The 22,523-nt window shown below is 47.1% G+C and overlaps 1 protein-coding gene across 1 annotated transcript; it reads left to right on the top strand.

Annotated features, from left to right (window-relative positions):
• Positions 1 to 6,843: 6,843 nt before the first annotated feature.
• Positions 6,844 to 11,298, top strand: LOC139015967 (uncharacterized). Its single transcript, XM_070423522.1, has 4 exons — positions 6,844 to 7,294; positions 8,479 to 8,610; positions 9,321 to 10,811; positions 11,293 to 11,298. Exons 1-4 carry the CDS (start codon positions 7,280 to 7,282, stop codon positions 11,296 to 11,298), a joined length of 1,644 nt encoding a protein of 547 aa, XP_070279623.1. The 5' UTR covers positions 6,844 to 7,279.
• The last annotated feature ends 11,225 nt before the right edge of the window (positions 11,299 to 22,523 follow it).

Raw genomic sequence — 22,523 nt, 5'->3', positions numbered from 1 at the left:
AAAGCGGCACCAGTTGTTACCTGTGATTGGACCTCGGTTCAGCAATCTCAGATCTTGAGTTCTGGCTAAGAGAAGGATTCAGAGCCAAGACTCAAATTATAGAGAAAATTTATTTAGAAAGTCACAGAGGTAGGAAAAATGAGACAGCTAGGAGTGAGCTCAGGAAACAAGTTACAGGGGCAAATGATGGGCCCTTGAAGCTTAGGAGAAAGAAAGCAAAGTACACTTTAAGATTTGAGCAGGAGTGCTCTAGAGAGGGAGAACGCACTGGGTGCTTGGTCGGAGGGGTTTTATCTGAGGTCTCTGGGAAGGATCTTAATAGAATATTCATCAGCTTTCGGGTGTGTCCTTGTGGTCTCCACTGATTGGTCAGTGCCAGGTCAGGGGGTCATTTGTCAATGCAGCTGTCCTGATGTCAGTCATGACATCACTTGTCCATTTTTTTTGCTTTTTGGAGCCTGCAGCTTTGAAACACAACTGAGGTCTAGATGTACTTGATGAACGTCATTGTCATGAGGGTTTAATGCTTAAGGGCTGATCTCTGACTTCCTTGTTTTGGTCCCCCTCTAAGAGGGCGGAGGGTCTAACTCACATAACTAGCAAAATACCAAAGGAGAAAAAGGCCTGGGAAAGGTCTGAACCACATAACCAGTGATATGAAAGGTCAGGGCTCTAAACTACATGAGCAGTGATATGCTAGGGGAGGAGAGTTCACCCTGGGGCCCAAGGCTTTCCACCCTGGTGACCTTCTGTACCTGGCCTGCTCTCCTTGCTCTGCTCTTGTTTGTCTAACTGCCTACTGTACTTTGTATGAAATGAGAGCATGAGAGAAAAGCAATGAAAAAAAACTTCGCAAAAAATGATTCAGGTTAGCCATAGTATGTGTAATATTTTAATTCTCTGGGGGCTAAGAAAAACTAATGGTTTCCTCAGACCTTCTCAGTTCTTTTAGCTGGGCTAATAATCAAATTTCAGAGACAGATTGACAAGAGAAAATTAAAATTATAATACATTTGCATAGGGAATTCACATCAACATGAATATCCCAAAGACAGTGAAGCAACATCTACACTAATAAAAGAGAAACATGGTAATTGGCGTATGACCGCTACCCTTCCCATTGGCTAATCAGCGTATCTGTTGGGGTCCAACCCCAGCAGGTCCAGGGGTCCCCAAAGGTGTGGACAGAGTCGGCGAAGAAGGAATGGCATGGGGTCAGTGTTCAGTTGATCAGCATAGCGAGGTTCTCCCTCCAGGATCTCCAGCGAAGTTCTGGTCAGGATCTCCAGCGAAGTTCTGGTTAGGAACTCCAACCAAGTTCTGGTCAGGATCTCCAACCAAGTTCTGGTGCCATGTTCTCTTGCTAGGTTCTCCATCCAGCTTCTCCAGCCAGGTTCTCCAGCCAGGTTCCAGCCAGGTTCAGTCGCCAGGTTCTAGTCAGGTTCTCTTGCCATGTTCTGTCTAGATTCTCCAGCCAAGTTCTGTAGCCAGATTCTGTCCAGGATCTTTTGCCATGTTCTCTCCCTAGGTTCTGTGTCTAGGTTCTGTCTCTCTCGTTAGGTTCTGTCTCTAGGTTCTGTCTTTAGGTTCCGTGTCTAGGTTCTCTGTAGGATCTCCAGCCAAGTCCTGTCTCTAGGTTCTGTCAGTTCTGTTCCATGGGTCTATGTGTCTGTTTTTCTGCCAGTGCAAAGCTGTTTTGATTATCACAGCCTTGTAGTATAATTTTAAGTCAGGTAGTGCGATACCTCCAGCTTTGTTCTTTTTTCTCAGGATTAATTGTCTATTTAGGGTCTTTTGTGGCTCCATATAAATCTGATGATTTTTTGTTGTTGTTCTATTTGTTTAAAAAGTGACATTGGGATTTTGATAAGGACTGTGTTAAATCTGTATGTTGCTTTGGGTAATATGGCCATTTTAACTACTTTGATTTTTTGAAAAGTTTGTTTTTGACTGATGTCTGCTACTAGAATAATAAATCCATTAAACACATTATGCGCTATTATACTGTGACAATTTATGCTCAAGACAAATAATAAAGTATTTGCCTTTACACTTTTATGTCTCCTAATATTTAAAGAAATCATATTTTTACTAGATGCTTTTAAAATGTGAGCATGCAACTCCCTTTCACTTTAGTTCATTCATTCCCAATTCCAGATACCCAACAACTCCACGGATCAGTCCCTTCAATGCCCCTGGGGAGGCCAGGGGTAAAGTAGGGGCTGGGTATTGGGGGCAGATAACTAAGATTTGTTCGCTGCTGTTTGGGGTGACTTTGAATCCTTTTCGCTTTCTTACTTTGTCCTGGTCACACATTTCTCTGTTATTATATGGAAGAATTTGCAGCCAGATATGTTACTCTAACATTTATCCTTGTGCAGCAGGCTCCTTACATTGGAGGGGGTTTGTAGGAGGTGAGGAAAGCATCTAACAGTCAATGAATTACCTATACAAAGGTAAAAGGATATTTTTGGTTTTGCTCGGAAAAACCCACCTTTATCCATTTAAATGTTGGGGTGTACTAATTCTTGGTCATTGGTAACAACTGGCTGAAGGAAAATTCCAGTGCTAACTTCTATATTCACGTTTCCTAACTGAAGTGACACAGAACCCAGAAACAGAACCTTCGATGACAGAAAAGCAGAAAAAAGAAGAAAAGATTGGGAAGCTCTCCCTGGGGTGATAGATCAGGACTCCAGTAATATCAGAAAGCACCAATCCTACTCTTAAAATGGATACAAGAGAGCATTTGTGGTTTTTTCTTTTTAATGCCTGCCTTGGATTGAGTAAATGCATTATGTGCGTCACCACAATGGATCCAGAGAAACTCCTTGTCTCATCGTTCCAAAGACTTAGAGTTGCTTCGATGTCAGAAAAGCGGAAAAAAAAAAGAAAAGGAAGGCTATGCAAGGGACTGAGGTGCCAACATGGGGTCAGCTGAAGAAGTTAACCACTGAGGCCCAACAGGTGGTAGAAAAAGCAAGAAGTGGAAGCTACTCTCTGAGCCAAGTCTGAGGACTCTGAGTAAATCAGCAAAAGAAACTTTCATTTAGCAGAAACTCACTTATTTCGTCAAATGGAAACACTTACTTACTGGAGCCTGAAAGGGACCTGATGTACTTTTAACCTGGGGGAGAGGAGATGCTTGTATATTTCCATAGGATGCAGACTCATCTGTGTGGATTCCAGACTGTCTAATCTGACCTTATGTCACACCACCCTCCATCTCTGCCTCATCCTCCTCCCCGGTATCATCCATATCGTCCGACCCAGAGAGCACAGGTGACTCCTCCCCGGACACCGACACCACCATCAAGCACGGCCCTGATGGACCCTTTGATGCAGCCCTTCAACTCGCTGACGCTTCGGGAAGCCCATCGCCAATGACGCTGCCCGCTAGCCAGATCAACAAGGACAACCAAACCACCAACTTGAGGACAGCTAAAATCCCTTGACTGAAGAGGCCAACAACTGGCGCCCAAACAGGGACCCCTAGGTAAGCCCCCCCACACTCAGGACGGATAGGACTCCACTGTAGAAAGAGGGTGGATAGTCTTCGCCGACTCCGTCCACACCTTTGGGGACCCCTGGACCTGCTGGGGCAGGACCCCAGCACGTATCCTTATGCAAATTAACTGTCAGCCAAGATGGCGGCCGGCAGCCATGCACTGAAGCGAGCAGGGAGGCTTGCTTCCTCCAGGAACTGCAGACTCCAACGTTCCCCGACTCACTTGCCGGCCTCTCAACTGCAACTCTAAGCAACTATTACTATGTTGCAAATAAGAAGCTAAACAAAACTGGCTTTCAGTCAGCCCCGGACTGCAACATTGTATCCATGTTTTCAGCAGCGAGGCCTCAGAGCTAAAGCTGGCCCAGAATAAAAAAAAAAAAAAAAGAAAACAAGGAGCGGTTGGGAGCTTTTAGTCAACGGCCAGTGGGAAAACAGCCCTCAGCCCCTCAGCCAGCCTGGCCAGGCACCCCAGTGGGGACCCCCACCCTGATCCAGGACACCCTTCAGGGCAAACCAGCCGGCCCCTACCCGTGCACCAGGCCTCTATTCTATATAGTAAAAGGGTAATATGCCTCCCGGCACCGGGATCAGCATGACAGGGGGCAGCGCCCAAACCCCCTGATCGCCCTGCGGCTCTGTGTGTTACAGGGGGTGGGGCCACAACCTCCCTATCTGCCCTGCTCTGTGCCTGACGGGGGGAGCTCCCCAATCCCCCGATTGCCCTGTGGCTCTGTGTTTGACAGGGTGCAGCACACCAACCCCCTGATTGGCCCTGCTCTGTGTGTGACAGGGTGCGGCGCTCCAACCCCCACCCCCCCCCCCCCGCCCCCCACGGGCCCTGCTCTGTGTGTGACGGGGTAGAGCCATAACCTCTCCATCGGCCCTGCCCTGAGTGTGACAGTGGCGGTGCCCCAACCCCCTGATCGGCCTTGCTCTGTGGGTAATAGAGGGTGGCGCCCCAACCCCCCTCCACAGGCCTTGCTCTGTGTGTGACAGGGTAGAGCCATAACCTCCCCATTGGCCCTGCCCTGAGTGTGACAGGGTGCAGCGCCCCAACCCCCTGATCTGCCCTGCTCTGTGTGTGACAGGAGGCGGTGCCCCAGCTCCCCTATCGGCCCTACTCTGTGAGTGACAGGGGGCAGCGCCCCAACCCCCCTGATGGACCCTGCTCTGTGAGTGACAGGGGGCAGCACCCCAACCTCCTGGTTGGCCCTGCTCTGTGAGTGACAGGGAGCAGCACCCCAACCCCCTGATTGGCCCTGCTCTGTGAGTGACAGGGGGCAGCGCCCCAACCCCCTGATCGGCCCTGCTCTGTGCGTGACAGGGGGTGGCGCCACAACCTCCCCATCGACCCTGCCTTGAGTGTAACTGAAAGGGTGAGGGCTATGCGCTCCCCGCCATCTCCTCCATGTTGGGGCCACGTGTAGCCTTCTTCCCGGAAGCCCAGGCCTCTGCTGGCCGCGCCCGGGATTTTAAACTAACCAATGACAATCAAGGGAAGTGCGCGCCATAGATATGACCACATCCTGTGTAACAAGACCCGGCCCACGCCTGGCCAATCGGCAGGGCCCACAATCCCCTTGCGTCACCCCCCTATTTAAGCCGGATTTTCCCATGGGAGGGCACTCTCTCTTCCTGTCGCCGGGCTGGCCGGGAGCAGGGCCGGGCCGGCCGGGAACGGGGGGTCGGTCTAGCTAGCCCAAAAATAAAAGGTCCTTCTGCTGTTGCATCGAACTGGCTCCCAGTGTGGAATTTTCTTTGGGGATCTTGGAATCTGGGCACAACATTTGGGGTCTCGCCCGGGATCCTCAAACCCCATTCAGGGACGCCCAGCTCGGAGGACTTGGCTGACCGCGGTATGTGTCGTTTATGTTTGTATTTATTTGTTTCTGTGTGAGCTCACTTCTGAAATCTGTATTCGCCCACATTGATCGTGGACGCACGAGGACAAAGGGCGGGAGGAGTCGGGGCACGCCTCGATCCTCCATCTGTATCTGTAGAACTAGCTTTGCTTCCGAGGTCGGGAAATCTGTAGGCGGGTAGCTTCCGCTGGCTGTAGAACTAGCTTTGCTTCGTTTTCGGTTTTTACCATCATGGAGTTGGAAGATTATTTTGGTTTCGCGTCCATGGAGTTGGAATACTGTATTTTAGGGCCCCTTAGTTATCTGTGTTTGTGTTTTTTTGGTTTTATTTTGTGGATTTACTGGATAGACATTATGGGACAGACTCAAACTACTCCTTTAAGCATTATGGTCTGTCATTTTAAAGAGGTAGAGGAAAGAGCCAGCAACCTCAGTGCGGAGGTTCGGAAGGACCGGTGGCGGGCCTTTTGTTCCAGGGAGTGGCCGACTTTTAATGTCGGGTGGCCACCGGAGGGGACTTTCGATCTCCCTACCATCCGCCGGGTTAGGGATATCGTCTCCCAGCCCAAGGAGGGACATCCTGGTCAACTCTCTTACATTGTTACTTGGCAGGACCTCGTGGAAGATCCACCATCTTGGCTTAGGCCCTTCCTACCTCCACACCCTCCGGAGCCAGAACCCATTCTTGCCTTGCAGGAAGCGGAGAAGAGGAAGGAGAAAAGAACCACCCTGCCGTCAGCTCCAGCTCCCCCCTACCCGGTTTTGCAGGGGGGAACTGAAGAAGAGTTAATTTTTCCTCCCCCATATCATTTCCACAGGATGCCGGAGAGATTTGATCCTGCCCTGTGGCGGGAAGCTGACGCAGTTCCGGGAGTACCTGGGGGCGGAGTTCCTGGAGTGCCTGGGGGCGGAGTTCCGGGAGTGCCTGGGGGCGGGGTTCCGGGAGTACCTGGGGACGCAGTTCCGGGAGTGCCTGGGGGCGGGGTTCTGGGAGTGGCCTCAGTTCCGGTTCCGGTAGGAGGCCCGCCTCTCACCCGGCAAAGAGCTCAGCGGGAACTGTCTGTCGCAGCCCCCGACTCCACTATTAAGACCTTGCCCTTACGGGCCGCTGGACCCCCGGATGTGAATGGCAACCAGCCCCATATCTATTGGCCTTTCTCAACTAGTGATTTGTATAACTGGAAGGCACAGAACCCTAAGTTCTCTGAAAAGCCGGGGAGACTTATTGACTTGCTAGATTCTGTTCTTTTCACCCATCAGCCCACATGGGACGACTGTCAGCAGCTTTTACAGGTTCTGTTCACAACGGAAGAGAGAGAAAGGATCCTCAATGAGGCCCGGAAGATGGTTCCTGGTGTGGACGGAAATCCAACCACAAACCAGGCCCAGATAGATGCCTCTTTCCCTTTAACTAGGCCTGAATGGGATTTCAACACGGCAGAAGGTAAGGAGAGGCTTTCGGTCTACCGCCAGACTCTGATGGGTGGTCTCCGTAGGGCTGCTAGGAAGCCCACCAATTTGACCAAGGTAGGGAACGTACAGCAGGGAAAAGATGAGTCTCCAGCTGCCTTTCTAGAACGGATCATGGAGGCATATCGCACCTACACCCCCATGGATCCAGAAGCCCCTGAGAATAAGGCAGCTGTAATCATGAGTTTTATAAACCAGTCAGCCATGGACATTAGAAAAAAACTGCAGAGAATAGATAGATTAGGAGAAAAGAGTTTACAGGATTTACTGGCAGTGGCAGAGAAGGTGTTCAATAACCGAGAGTCCCCTGAGGATAGACGAGCCCGCGCCATGGTGGCTGCCAGTGACAAGCAGACCCGAAACCTGGCCAAGATTCTGCTAGCCACCACCACGGAGTCCCCTGAGGAGCGGACCCGCCGCCTTCGCCAGCTTGCTGATGGCCAAGAAAGAGGTAAGGAAACCGCCCGGAGTGGAAAGAAAAAACTGCAACAGAACCAGTGTGCTTACTGCAAAGAGATAGGGCACTGGGTCCGAGAATGCCCAAAGAAGGCCGGTAAAAGGGGAAGCAAGATGGACCGGGTGGAGGTCTTGGAGCTGGAAGGACTGAGTGATTAGGGGAGTCGGGGTTCGGACCCCCTCCCCGAGCCCAGGGTAACTCTTAAAGTGGAGGGGACCCCTGTTGACTTCCTTGTCGACACTGGAGCACAACATTCGGTTCTCCGCACACCTCAGGGGAAGCTTGCTAATAAAAAGTCCTGGGTGCAAGGGGCAACTGGCATAAGCCAGTATCCATGGACTACCCGAAGAACAGTAGATCTAGGAACGGGCCGGGTATCCCATTCCTTCATGGTAATACCGGAGTGCCCCTACCCCCTTTTAGGACGGGACTTGCTAACCAAGATTGGAGCCCAAATAACCTTCAGACAAGGGGGGCCTCAGGTTACCGATAGCAAAGGCCACCCCATCCAGGTTCTGACTCTGAGACTGGAGGATGAATATCGCCTACACCAGGGGGCGCCCCCAGTAGAGAACAATATAGATAGATGGCTGCAAGAATTCCCCACAGCCTGGGCAGAGACGGGGGGAGTAGGACTGGCCGCCCACAGGGCCCCAACCCTGGTTGAGCTAAAACCAGGAGAAAGCCCGATAAGAGTAAAACAGTACCCTATGTCCCAGGAGGCTCGGAAGGGAATCCAGCCTCACATCCGGAGACTGCGAAGCCTAGGGGTACTGGTTCCATGCCAATCTGCCTGGAACACCCCCCTCCTGCCGGTCAGAAAGCCCCACACGAATGACTATCGACCAGTCCAGGACCTCCGGGAAGTAAATAAAAGGGTCCTGGATATACACCCAACCGTTCCTAACCCATACACTCTCCTAAGCTCTCTGGCACCCTCTAGAGTCTGGTATACCGTACTAGACTTGAAGGATGCCTTTTTCAGCCTGCCGCTAGCGCCTCAAAGCCAGCCCCTGTTTGCCTTCAAGTGGCACGACCCAGAGGAAGGCTACAGTGGACAATTAACCTGGACGCGATTGCCCCAAGGATTCAAGAATTCACCCACCATCTTCGACGAGGCGCTGCATGAAGACCTTGGTGAGTACAGGAGAGAGCACCCCAATCTCACCCTCCTTCAGTACGTAGATGACATCCTGATTGCTGCCGATACTGCCAAAGATTGTGAACAAGGGACCAAAGATCTGCTGGCCACCCTAGGGACCTTAGGGTACCGGGCCTCTGCGAAGAAGGCTCAGATATGCCAAAAGAGGGTGAGTTACTGGGGTACATACTGGAGGGCGGACAGCGGCGGTTGTCAGATGCTAGAAAAGAGACAGTCTTGAAAATCCCTGCTCCCACCTCCCGGAGGGAGGTGAGGGAGTTCCTAGGATCGGCTGGCTATTGCCGCCTCTGGATACCAAGTTTTGCTGAGATCGCCAGGCCCCTATATGAAGCCACCAAGGAGGGGAAGGCCTTTAAATGGACTGAGACAGAAGAAATGGCCTTTAATCAGATAAAGAAAGCTCTTTTAGCTACTCCAGCCCTGGGCCTACCAGACATTACAAAACCCTTTCGCCTCTTTGTAGATGAGCGCAAGGGAGTGGCAAAAGGGGTTTTAACCCAGGCTTTAGGCCCCTGGAGTCGCCCAGTAGCATATTTGTCTAAAAAGCTGGATCCTGTAGCCGCCGGCTGGCCACCGTGCCTAAGAATCATTGCAGCAACCGCGCTCTTAGTCAAGGATGCTGACAAACTGACCCTGGGGCAGGAGATCTGGATCACAACCCCGCATGCCATTGAAGGGATCCTAAAACAGCCTCCTGATAGATGGATGAGCAATGCTCGCATGACCCACTATCAAAGCTTGCTGCTCAACCCCCCTAGAGTGCGGTTCCTTCCCAGTGCGGCCCTCAACCCTGCTACCCTGCTACCTGACCCTGACCTAGATGCCCCACTACATGACTGTGCGGGAATCCTGGAGCAGGTACATGGACTTCGGAAGGACTTGACCGATCGGCCCCTCCCGGATGCAGAGGCCACCTGGTTCACGGATGGAAGCAGCTTCGTGCGGAACGGGTGCAGGTACGCAGGTGCGGCGGTGGTTGCCAACACAAACACTGTGTGGGCGGAGGCTCTGCCCCCTGGGACATCAGCTCAGCGAGCAGAACTCATTGCACTCACCAAGGCACTGACACTGGGGGCTGGAAAGCGGCTTAACGTTTACACAGACAGCCGTTATGCATTTGCTACAGCTCACGTTCACGGGGCAATCTACCAGGAGAGAGGGCTATTGACAGCAGAGGGACGAACAATAAAAAATAAGCAGGAAATCCTCGACCTGCTCTCAGCCTTATGGCTTCCTGCCAAGTTAGCCATAATCCACTGCCAGGGACACCAAAAAGCCAATGACCTGGTCGCTAAAGGTAACCAAAAGGCTGACCAGGCTGCAAAGGCAGTAGCCCTTACCTCGGTCCCTACCATGGCCTTACAACTACCAGACCCAGGGGACCCAGTCCTACCAGACCAGCCCAAGTACTCCCAGGAGGAGTTGCAACGTATCAAAAAGCTCCCTAAAGCCCAGGAAATAAAGGGATGGTGGCATACACCAGAAGGAGAACTTATACTGCCGGACTGGCTCGGGGACACGGTATTAAAACATATGCACCAATCCACTCACCTGGGAGCCCGGAAAATGAAGGACTTAATCCAACATGCCAGGATCAAAATTCACCAGCAGAATACCAAGATAGACCAGGTTGTGTCAGCCTGCAAGACCTGTCAACTCACAAACGCAAGGGTTGAATCAAATAAAGAAGGAACCAGGCTCAGAGGCACCAAACCTGGAGCACAATGGGAGGTCGACTTCACTGAAATTAAACCAGGGAAGTATGGTTATAAATATCTTTTAGTATTTATAGATACCTTCTCTGGCTGGGTAGAAGCATACCCAACCAAGCGTGAAACAGCTCAGACGGTGGCCAAGAAGCTGCTGGAAGACATCTTACCCAGGTATGGTTTTCCTGCTATGATAGGATCCGACAACGGGCCAGCCTTTATTTCACAGGTAACCCAGGTAGTAACCAGGGCTATTGGGGCAAATTGGAAACTACATTGTGCTTATAGACCCCAGAGTTCAGGTCAGGTAGAAAGAATGAATAGAACTCTAAAAGAGACCCTTACCAAATTAACCATGGAGACTGGCGGGGACTGGGTGGCTCTCCTACCGTATGCCCTTTACCGGGTAAGGAACTCCCCTTACACCCTAGGCTTTACTCCCTATGAAATCATGTTTGGCAGGCCACCCCCTATCATTCCTAACCTTAAAGCTAACTTTCTCGCTGAATTTGAAAATCAAGAACTATCTCTTTCCTTAAGAGGGCTCCAGAGGGCACACGAGGACATTTGGCCACGCCTTCGCGCCATCTATGAGACCAGCCCAATTCCAACTCCTCATCGACACAGACCAGGAGATTGGGTCTACATCAAAAGGCATCATCAAGAAACTCTTGAGCCACGTTGGAAGGGTCCCTACACTGTGGTGCTGACGACCCCCACTGCTCTCAAGGTAGACGGCGTTGCGACCTGGATCCATCACACTCACGTCCGGTCAGCGGACCCGTCCACGGTCCAAAAAGACTTCATCACCAAATGGAGCGTCGAAAGAGATCAACGCAACCCACTGAAGCTCAAGCTACGGCGTGCTCCACCTGCCTGATGCTGGTGACATAACTCGCGATCACTCCTGTCGCCAGGAGCCCCCACAATAGACTTAGATGATGCCTGCATCTGCATGGACATGGCTCCAAAGAGACAGGGACAATTTATAGAAAAATCGGGGATAGACTTTAGTATCACATGTTTAATAGCGGAAGATTTGGCTGCCTGAAAGCGGCCATGATGCCAGTGTTATGTTTCATTGTGTTAATATGTTACATTAACCTTTAATTCTCTTGCAGGTTTGAATGTATATTGGTTGTCCTAAAAAAAGAACTGTGCGGGATGACCCCCGAAAGTAAGGAGTGCCTAGCTGCCAAGAGGGCAGGTGCCCAACTGAACAGGGAACGGTGCCCATCAGGTTTTGGTCGCTGTTGAGAGACAGTTGACAGTTGACAGCCTGTGTACTGCTTGCAGGCCTGCATGACCATGCCCATGTCAGGGGTAATAAAGCTAGAAAAAGCCTGGTTAGAATAAAAATCTAAAGCATGGTTATGCATGAAAAGAAATTAGCAAAGAAAATCTTAGAATAAATCAATATATTTTTCTTCTTATATAATTCCTCCGAAATCTGGCAATACATCTCTTTGCATAAATTCAATAAGACCAGTTTCTAATGATGGTTTTCAGTTACCGTTCTTGTTGTATTTATGCAAACATCAGAATAGTAGATAAATTAATCTCGATTTGGCTTTTTAATAGCCATGAAGGAATTTTAAAAAGAAAAATCCTATTTCAATAAAATTGTTACTTTCCCTTCCACCAGACCATTTGTTAAGATATGCCCAGTACAGGCCTCTAGCGACGGTGGAATAGAAATGCAGCCCGACTCATGATTGAGCCGGAAGTTCCAAGACAAGGGGGGAATGAAAGGGTGAGGGCTATGCGCTCCCCGCCATCTCCTCCATGTTGGGGCCACGTGTAGCCTTCTTCCCGGAAGCCCAGGCCTCTGCTGGCCGCGCCCGGGATTTTAAACTAACCAATGACAATCAAGGGAAGTGCGCGCCATAGATATGACCACATCCTGTGTAACAAGACCCGGCCCACGCCTGGCCAATCGGCAGGGCCCACAATCCCCTTGCGTCACCCCCCTATTTAAGCCGGATTTTCCCATGGGAGGGCACTCTCTCTTCCTGTCGCCGGGCTGGCCGGGAGCAGGGCCGGGCCGGCCGGGAACGGGGGGTCAGTCTAGCTAGCCCAAAAATAAAAGGTCCTTCTGCTGTTGCATCGAACTGGCTCCCAGTGTGGAATTTTCTTTGGGGATCTTGGAATCTGGGCACAACAGTAACAGGGGGCGGTGCCCCAACCCCCCAATCAGTCTACCCTGAAAGTGACTGAGGGTGGCATTGCAACCTCCCGATCCGCCCTGCTCTGTGCATGACGGGGCGCGCCCCAACTCCCCAATCGGCCCTGCTCTGAGCCTGACCAGGGGCTGCACTTAGGGATTGGGCCTGCCCTCTGCCACCCGGGAGCAGGCCTAAGCCAGCAGGTCATTATCTCCTGAGGGGTCCCAGACTGTGAGAGGGCACAGGCCGGGCTGGGGGACGCCCCCCCCCCCAGTGCACAAATTTTTGTGCACCGGGCCTCTAGTTGAGTATATAAGACATTATGGTCAAAGGAGAAAAAGCGGGGGATGAAGGGGGAGAGTGTGGGGAGACTGTAAGTGAGAATGGGTAGTTTACAGAAGTTGAGGAAGAGCAGAATAAATTTAGCAGGAAAGTTCTTTCTAGGCAACTGAGAAACAAGGGACACAGGGTTATCTAAGGGGCCTGCATAATGCTGGGGTGAAGATTCTTAAGGTGATTAAGCCAAGGCTCCTTTCCTGAAGTGGGTTTTTCTGTCTAAATCTCTTGGGCAGGACAAGCAGGGAGGGCTAAAGGTTCTTTCTGAGTCTTTTCTTTCTTAATAAGCAGCTTGAAATCAATATCCCAAAAAGCAGCTTTCAGGTAGAAAATCTTGGTTCTCTTCTGTCCCACTTGTATAAATTATATATTCTGTGTGGCTGCATGTCTCTGTGTGTATATATGTACTTAGTGGATAAAAAGGGGCCACATACTCAACCTGAGAAGCTAGGGCAGGCCAGCATGACGGCCCTACCAACTCAGAGACCAAAACCATGCAGGATGCTCTGAACTAGAAATTCCTAACTAAGAGCAAATCTTGATGGGTAGTCACAACCTAGGCCTGTAACTTCCTTGACAAAGACCAATCTTTATGAGACCACAGAAACCCTCATTGTTATCTTGTTTCCTACATACCATCCCTATGTGTTATAAATGTTAATTGTTAGCTATCCAGTATCCACCAATGTAAAAGAAGTTATATCTCTCCATTTCACTCCTTATTCAGTCCTACAGACTTCCCAGCTTTGCTTTCTCCCGCCCCCTTAATCTACCACTAATGGATTTCATGAAACCCTCTTTACATCTCCTCCTTTGATTCTAATGTATAAAATAACCCGTAAAACTGCCATTCTCCAGAACTTTTTCTCAATCTGTTGAGATTTTGCTTCCTGGCAATTGTCAGTTTGGTTCAAATAAACTCATATATATGTTCTCCAGGTTTGGACATTTCTTACATCAACACATATGTACACATACTAGTATATCTGTGTATATATAAATATAGGTTTTCCCATATGTTTTCTGCCTTTTATATTATGGTTAGACCTCAGTCACACTAAAATGATAAAATTATTTTATCTTTATTTTCTCGGGGGGCGGGGAGGTTATTTCATTTTACACTTATATTTTTAGTCCATTCTAGACTCTAGATTCTAGAGGTTATTCCCATATAAGTTGTAAGGTGGATGTGTGTGTGTGTGGGGGGGGGGGGGGCGGGGGAGGTAGTAAAATATTATTTTTGAACAACTAGCCAGCCAGTAGACTGTGAAAATAAAATGTCCTCTAATGTTTTAAAAGAAATGGTAGTGTGTTAACAGGCTTGGTTAGTGGCACATTAATGCGAGCATGGACTTAGAATGTGACTGTGGCACCCAAAGGGGGTAGTTCAAGCTCTTCTGCAGGCAGCAATGGTAGAACAGGGCCAGTGGCCTGTCTGTGCCTGCAGCTGCTCCGAACCGTGGCAATTCCTGCTGTTCACAGTGGCTCTGCAATCTCTGAATTTGCCAAATGGGAAGAAGTTTATAGATTTTTATTAGATTTTCAAAGAATAGCCCTCTCCCTAGGCCAGCGGAGTTCAACTTGTGGGTTGCAACTTCTTTGGGGGTGGAACGACCCTTACACAGGGGTCACCTAAGACCATCTTAAAACACATATATAATTACATATTGTTTTTGTGATTAATCACTATGCTTTAATTATGTTCAATTTGTAACAATGAAAATACATTCTGCATATCAGATATTTACATTACAATTCATAACAGTAGCAAAATTACAGTTATGAAGTAGCAATGAAAATATTTTATGGTTGGGGGTCACCACAACATGAGGAACTGTATTAAAGGGTCGTGGCATTAGGAAAGTTGAGAACCACTGCCCTATGCTTTCATAATCCCCTCTCTTAGAAATCTGGAGACACAGAGACACACTCCGGTGACTGCAGAGTGGCACCACCCAGGACCTATCTCAGGGGCCAGTCTCCATGAACAAGCAATGCATCTCAAGTGAAGGTGCTTGTGCCTACCAACACCTCTAGCTCACTGTCTTCCCAGGTGGACTTCTCGGCAGTGGGCAGCAGCTGCCCTCACCCTACCCTTTGTTTGATTCTTTTTTTTTTTCTTTCATAGATTTTATTTTCCTCCTATAAGTATGTGCATTTCATGAGCTTATCCCACGGAGAGGAACATTGAAAGTGACTCTCTAATGGGAGCATTTCAGACATTGTGGTACCAGCTTTTGGTAGGATCTTCTGACTCCTCAGATCCAGTGAAAGAATGGGTTCTTCATGGAGAATCAAAAAGGCAGGTGAGGAGACACGGCCTCTCTCTTCATAATCAGCAGAGTGGTGGTGAGTAGCCTGTACCCTGAATTTAAGAATTTGGCTTCCAAAGAGAATTACAGGCCAATATCCCTCATGAACATAGATGCTAAAATCCTCAACAAAATCTTAGCAAATCGGATCCAGCAGTACATCAGAAAGATCTTACACCATGACCAAGTAGGATTTATCCCAGGGATGCAAGGATGGTACAATATCCGCAAATCAATAAACATCACATAAACAAATTGAAAGGAAAAAACCACATGGTCATATCAATTGATGCAGAAAAAGCATTTGACAAAATCCAACACCCATTTTTGATAAAACTCTCAGCAAGGTGGGAATAGAAGGATCATACCTCAACATAATAAAAGCCATATATGACAAACCCACAGCCAACATCATACTCAATGGACAAAAACTAACACCATTTCCCCTAAGAACAGGAACAAGACAGGGATGCCCACTCTCACCACTCCTGTTCAACATAGTACTGGAAGTATTAGCATTGCAAGTAGACAAGAAGAAGAAATAAAAGGCATCCAAATTGGAAAAGAAGAAGTAAAACTGTCCTTATTTGCAGATGACATGATATTATACATAAAAAACCCTAAAGACTCCATCAAAAAACTACTAGACTTAATAAATGAATTTGGCAATGTAGCAGGATACAAAATTAATGCCAAGAAATCTATGGATTTTTCTATACACCAATAGTGAACTTACAGAAAGAGAGACTAAAAATACAATCCCATTTACCATCACACCAAAAAAATTAAGATACCTAGGAATAAACTTAACTAAAGAGGTAAAAGACCTCTACTCAGAAAAGTACAGGACGTTGAAAAAAGAGATAGAGGAAGACATAAACAGATGGAAGAACATACCATGTTCTTGGATTGGTAGAATCAACATCATTAAAATGTCCATACTACCCAAAGCAATCTATAAATTCAACGCACTTCCTATTAAAATACCAATGGCATATTTCACAGACCTAGAATGAACTCTCCAAAAATTCATCTGGAATAAAAAAAAAGACCCCGAATAGCTGCAGCGATCCTGAGAAAGAACAAAGTAGGTGGGATCTCAATACCAGATATCAAGCTGTATTACAAAGCCACTGTTCTCAAAACTGCCTGGTACCAGCACAAGAACAGACATATAGATCAATGGAATAGAATAGAGAGCCCAGAAATCGACCCGAACCAATATGCTCAATTAATATTTGACAATGGACGCAAGAACATACAATGGAGTCAAGATAGTCTCTTCAATAATTGGTGTTGGGACAATTGGACAGATACATGCAAAAAAATGAAACTAGACCACCAACTTATGCCATACACAAAAATAAACTCAAAATGGATAAAGGACTTAAATGTACGACGGGAAACCATAAAAATACTAGAAGAATCCAAAGGCAACAAAATCTGACATATGCCGAAGCAATTTATTCACCGATACAGCTCCTAGGGCATTGGAAACTAAAGAGAAAATAAACAAATGGAACTACATCAAAATAAAAGGCTTCTGCACAGCAAAAGAAACCATCAACAAAACAACAAGAAAGCCCACCACATGGGAGAACATATTTGCCAATGTTATCATTGATAAGAGCTTAAACTCCACCATTTATAGGGAACTCATACAACTTAACAAAAGGAAGATAAACAATCCAATCAAAATTTGGGCAAAGGACCTAAATAGACACTTTTCAAAAGAGGACATTCAGAAAGCCAAGAGACACATGAAAAAATGTTCAAAGTCACTAATCATCTGAGAGATGCAGATCAAAACAACAATGAGGTACCATCTCACACCTGTCAGAATGGCCATCATCAACAAATCAACAAACAACAAGTGCTGGAGAGGATGTGGAGAAAAAGGAACACTTGTGCACTGCTGGTGGGAATGTAGACTGGTGCAGCCACTATGGAAGACAGTATGGCGTTTCCTCAAAAAACTAAAAATGGAACTCCTGTTTGACCCCGTGATCCCACTTCTAGGAATATATCCCAAGAAACCAGAAACACCAATCAGAAAGGATATATGCACCCCTATGTTCATAGCAGCGCAATTCACCATAGCTAAGATCTGGAAACAGCCTAATTGCCCATCAGTAGATGAATGGATTAGAAAACAGTGGTACGTGGAGAAAAAAATGGCGGAGGCTTAGACGGACGTGTTGGTCCTTCGTCCCAGAGCAGATAGGGGCGAGCAGCTGAAACGGGTAACAACCAGCCCGATCAAGCTGGGGAGGTTCAGCTGAGAGACAGTCTGCAGCCAGGAAAGACAGAGAACTCCTGAAAAATGCGGATGGTTAGAGATTGAGGCTGAAACTTCCCCCTGGGCGCCAGCGCAGCGGCGAGACCACGCCATCTTGGGAAGCGGTTACCTACCGGCATCCAGAGATCGGCTACTAACCCAGCGGCTACTAACCCGGAGGCGGCGACTTGCGGGCGGCGCGACTGCGGGAGCCCAGAGGAGGCCTGCACCCCTCCACGGAGGGGCGGACACTCCTGGGCGGCCAGCAGAGGCACAGCGACCACGCCATCTTGGGAAACAGAGCTGCTTGAGACTAGGATCCTGGCCTCAGCACCACCCAGTCTGATCTCAGATGCATACCAGGACCCTGCAGCCACTGGGGACAGAGACCTGTGACCACAGCTACAGACCTGCAGACACGGAAAGTTCGGAGATCCCTGCTGCAGATCCGTGAGTAGCAGAGCCCATCCCCCCTCCCCCCAGGATCGCGGGCAGTGCCAGAGTAACTAACTGATAGACCTACCCCTTGCCGGGGCCTCAGCACTGCAGAAACTTTGGCCTGAAAGTGCGCGAGCACCTTAGAACTGATCCTATGCGCACTTCGGGCTTCAGAGCCCTGGGCTGGGAGCAAAAACGCGCACAGCACCAGGAACTAATCCTGTGCGCACTGCTGGCATCAGAGCCCTGGGCTGGGAGCAAAAACGCGCACAGCACCAGGAACTAATCCTGTGCGCACTGCTGACATCAGAGCCCTGGGCTGGGAGCAAAAACGCGCACAGCACCAGGAACTAATCCTGCGCGCACTGCTGGCATCAGAGCCCTGGGCTGGGAGCAATCGCGCGAACGGGAGTTTGTCCGCCTAGCACAGGCCCAGAAACCCCGTTTCTCAGGGCAGGAGGCAGCACCAAGCACCAGTGACTTGACTGTGTTTCTTATCACCTGCGCCTGAGATCCTGATTTCCTGTGCATTCATACTAAGAGCCAGTGAATCCAATTCCTGGTGCAAGGGCACACAGGGACCCTGATTCTCAAGGTGAGGTTGCGCGAAGCAACAGAGACTCTGATACTGAACTCTTGGGGAACTCTGACTCCTGGCGCAAGCTAGGGGGCTCTGCTCTGGTGCTAAACACGCGTCAGGGGGGCCTCTATTTCAGCACAGTGCAGGCAGGGTCCCTAATTCTAAGGGCACGCGCGAGGCCACATTGAGTGTTGGCAACACTGACACAGAGCGAGCCTGGTTCCCACCAACCAACAACAACCACACATCTTAGTGTCAGAGCTCTTCAGTGACACTAGGGTGGTGGGAGCCTCCCACTGCGCACGGCCCAGGCCCACGCAACTCAACCTTTGAACCATCAGGAGATAATCAGAATGAAGAGACGACACAATACCCAGAGGAAAGACAATGAAGAATCACCAAGAAAGGAAATTAATGAAGCTGAAGCGTGCAACATGACAGAAAAAGAATTCAGAATGATGGTTGTACAATTCATTCACTGGATGGATGAGAAAATCAACAACCTATGCAAGAATCAGGAAGAAATGAAAAGTGATATAGCTACAATCAAAAACACCATGGAAAGTTTCAACAGCAGACTAGAAGAAGCAGAAGACTGAATTAGTGAGTTAGAAGATAAGGCAGAGAAACAAGCTCAATCTGAACAGCAACTGGAGAAAAGAATTAAAAAACAGGAGGAGAGCCTAAGGGAGCTTCAGGACAACATGAAACGAAGTAACATACGCATAATAGGGCTGCAAGAAGGACAAGAAGAGCAGCAAGGATTAGAAAATCTATTTGAAGAAATAATGACAGAAAACTTCCCAGATATGGGGAAGAAAAAAGTTACACAAATACAGAGAGTCCCAGGCAAGATGAACCCCAAAAGACCGACACCAAGACACGTCATAATAACGATGGCAAATGTACAAGACAAAGAGAGAATCTTAAAGGCTGCAAGAGAGAAACAGAGAGTTACCTACAAAGGGTCCCCCATCAGATTATCAAACGATTTCTCAACAGAAACACATCAGGCCAGAAAAGAATGGACGGAAATCTACAAAGTGATGCAAAGCAAAGGACTGAATCCAAGAATACTCTATCCAGCAAGGCTATCATTCAAAATTGAAGGGGAAATAAGAAGCTTCACAGACAAAAAAAGGCTAAGGAAGTTCATCACCACCAAGCCAGCAATGCAAGAAATGCTAAAGGGACTGGTGTAAAAAGAAGAAATAAAAAGCCCAGAAAGAAAGCAGCCACAAAAAAATAGAAATGGCTACAAACAAGTACCTTTCAATAATAACTTTAAATGTAAATGGACTAAATGGTCCAATCAAAAGATATCGAGTGGCTGAATGGATAAAAAAACATGACCCATACATTTGCTGTCTACAAGAGACCCACCTCATTAGAAGGGACTCACACAGACTGAAAGTGAAGGGATGGAAAAATATCTTTCAGGCAAATGGAAATGAAAAAAAAAGCTGGGGTAGCAATACTTATATCCGACAAAATAGACCTCAAAGTGAAGGCCATAACCAGAGATAAGGAAGGCCACTTCATAATACTAAAGGGATCAATACAACAAGAGGATATAACCCTGATAAACATATATGCACCCAATGCAGGAGCACCCACATACATAAGAAAACTCCTGGAAGGTATCAGGGGAGAGATCGACAACAATACAATCATAGTAGGGGACTTTAATACACCACTAACATCACTGGATAAATCCGCTAGACAAAAACTCAGCAAAGAAACAGCAATCCTAAATGACTCACTAGATCAGATGGACTTAATTGACATCTTCAGAACACTTCACCCCACAGCTGCGGAATATACATTCCTCTCAGGTGCTCATGGGACATATTCAAAAATAGACCACATATTGGGTCACAAGCAAAGTCTCCACAAATTCAAGAAGATTGAAATCATAAAAAGCATCTTCTCAGACCACGATGGCATAATGTTAGAAATAAACCACAATAAAAACAACCCAAAATACTCAAACACTTGGAAGCTGAATAGCATGTTATTAAATATTGATTGGGTTACCGATGACATCAAAGAAGAAATTAAAAACATCCTGGACACTAATGACAATGAAAACACAACAATCCAAAACCTCTGGGACACAATGAAAGCAGTCCTGAGAGGGAAGTTTATAGCTCTACAGGCCTACCTCAAAAAACAAGAAAAAATGGTAGTTAATCATCTAACTCTACAACTCAAAGAATTAGAAAGAGAGCAACAAGAAAAGCCCAGAGTGAGCAGAAGGAAGGAGATAATAAAGATTAGAGCAGAAATCAATGAAATAGAGACCAAAAAAACAATACAGAAAATCAATGAAACCAAGAGCTGGTTCTTTGAAAGGATAAACAAGATTGACAAACCCCTAGCCAGGCTCACCAAGAAGCAAAGAGAGAGGTCCCAAATAAACCAAATCAGAAATGATAGAGGCGAAATAACAACAGACCCCAAAGAAATACAAATGATTGTTAAACAATACTACGGACAACTCTACTCTAACAAACTAGACAACCTGGAGGAAATGGACAAATTCCTAGAAAAATACAACATTCCAAAACTCAATCAGGAAGAATCTAAAAATCTCAATAGGCCAATAACGATGGAAGAAATTGAAGCAGTCATCAAAAAGCTTCCAGCAAACAAAAGCCCAGGACCAGACGGCTTCTCAGGGGAGTTTTACCAAACTTTTAAGGAAGAACTGAAACCTATCCTCCTCAGATTACTACAAAAAGTCCAAGAGGATGGAACACTTCCAAACACATTTTATGAAGCTAGCATCACCCTAATACCAAAACCAGGTAAAGACAACACAATGAAAGAGAATTACAGGCCAATATCCCTCATGAACATAGATGCCAAAATCCTCAACAAAATCTTAGCAAATCGGATCCAGCAGTACATCAGAAGGATCATACACCATGACCAAATAGGATTTATCCCAGGGATGCAAGGATGGTACAACATCCGTAAATCAATAAACGTGATACATCACATAAACAAATTGAAAGAAAAAAACCACATGGTCATATCAATTGATGCAGAAAAAGCATTTGACAAAATCCAACACCCATTTTTGATAAAAACTCTCAGCAAGGTGGGAATAGAAGGATCATACCTCAACATAATAAAAGCCATATATGACAGGCCCACAGCCAACATCATACTCAATGGACAAAAACTAACACCATTTCCCCTAAGAACAGGAACAAGACAGGGATGTCCACTCTCTCCACTCCTGTTCAACATAGTCCTGGAAGTATTAGCCATTGCAATTAGACAAGAAGAAGAAATAAAAGGCATCCAAATTGGAAAAGAGGAAGTAAAACTGTCCTTATTTGCAGATGACATGATATTATACATACAGAACCCTAGAGACTCCATCAAAAAACTACTAGACTTAATACATGAATTTGGCAATGTAGCAGGATACAAAATTAACCCCAAGAAATCCGAGGCATTTCTATATACCAATAGTGAACTTTCAGAAAGAGAGATTATAAAAACAATCCCATTTACCATCGCACCCCAAAAATTAAGATACCTAGGAATAAACTTAACTAAAGAGGTAAAAGACCTCTACTCAGAAAACTATAGGATGTTGAAAAAAGAGATAGAGGAAGACATAAACAGATGGAAGAACATACCATGTTCTTGGATTGGTAGAATCAACATCATTAAAATGTCCATATTACCCAAAGCAATCTATACATTCAACGCACTTCCCATTAAAATACCAATGGCCTTCTTCAAGGATCTAGAACGAACTCTCCAAAAATTCATCTGGAATAAAAAAAGACCCCGAATAGCTGCAGCGATCCTGAGAAAAAACAAAGTAGGTGGGATCTCAATGCCAGATATCAAGCTGTATTACAAAGCCACTGTTCTCAAAACTGCCTGGTACTGGCACAAGAACAGACATATAGATCAGTGGAATAGAATAGAGAGTCCAGAAATTAGCCCGAACCAATATGCTCAATTAATTTTTGACAAAGGAGGCATGAACATACAATGGAGCCAAGATAGTCTCTTCAATAAATGGTGTTGGGAAAATTGGACAGATATATGCAAGAAAATGAAACTAGACCACCAACTTACACCATACACAAGAATAAACTCAAAATGGATAAAGGACTTAAATGTACGACAGGAAACCATAAAAATTCTAGAAGAATACAAAGGCAGCAAAATCTCAGACATATGCCAAAACAATTTCTTCACTGATACAGCTCCT

The sequence above is a fragment of the Myotis yumanensis genome, unplaced genomic scaffold (assembly GCF_028538775.1).
Source record: "Myotis yumanensis isolate MYYU_CA2020_CCGP unplaced genomic scaffold, mMyoYum1.0.hap1 SCAF_9, whole genome shotgun sequence".
Taxonomy (NCBI): domain Eukaryota; kingdom Metazoa; phylum Chordata; class Mammalia; order Chiroptera; family Vespertilionidae; genus Myotis; species Myotis yumanensis.
Note: the sequence above shows the minus strand (reverse complement) of the source record. Positions and strands in the feature narration are given on the sequence as shown.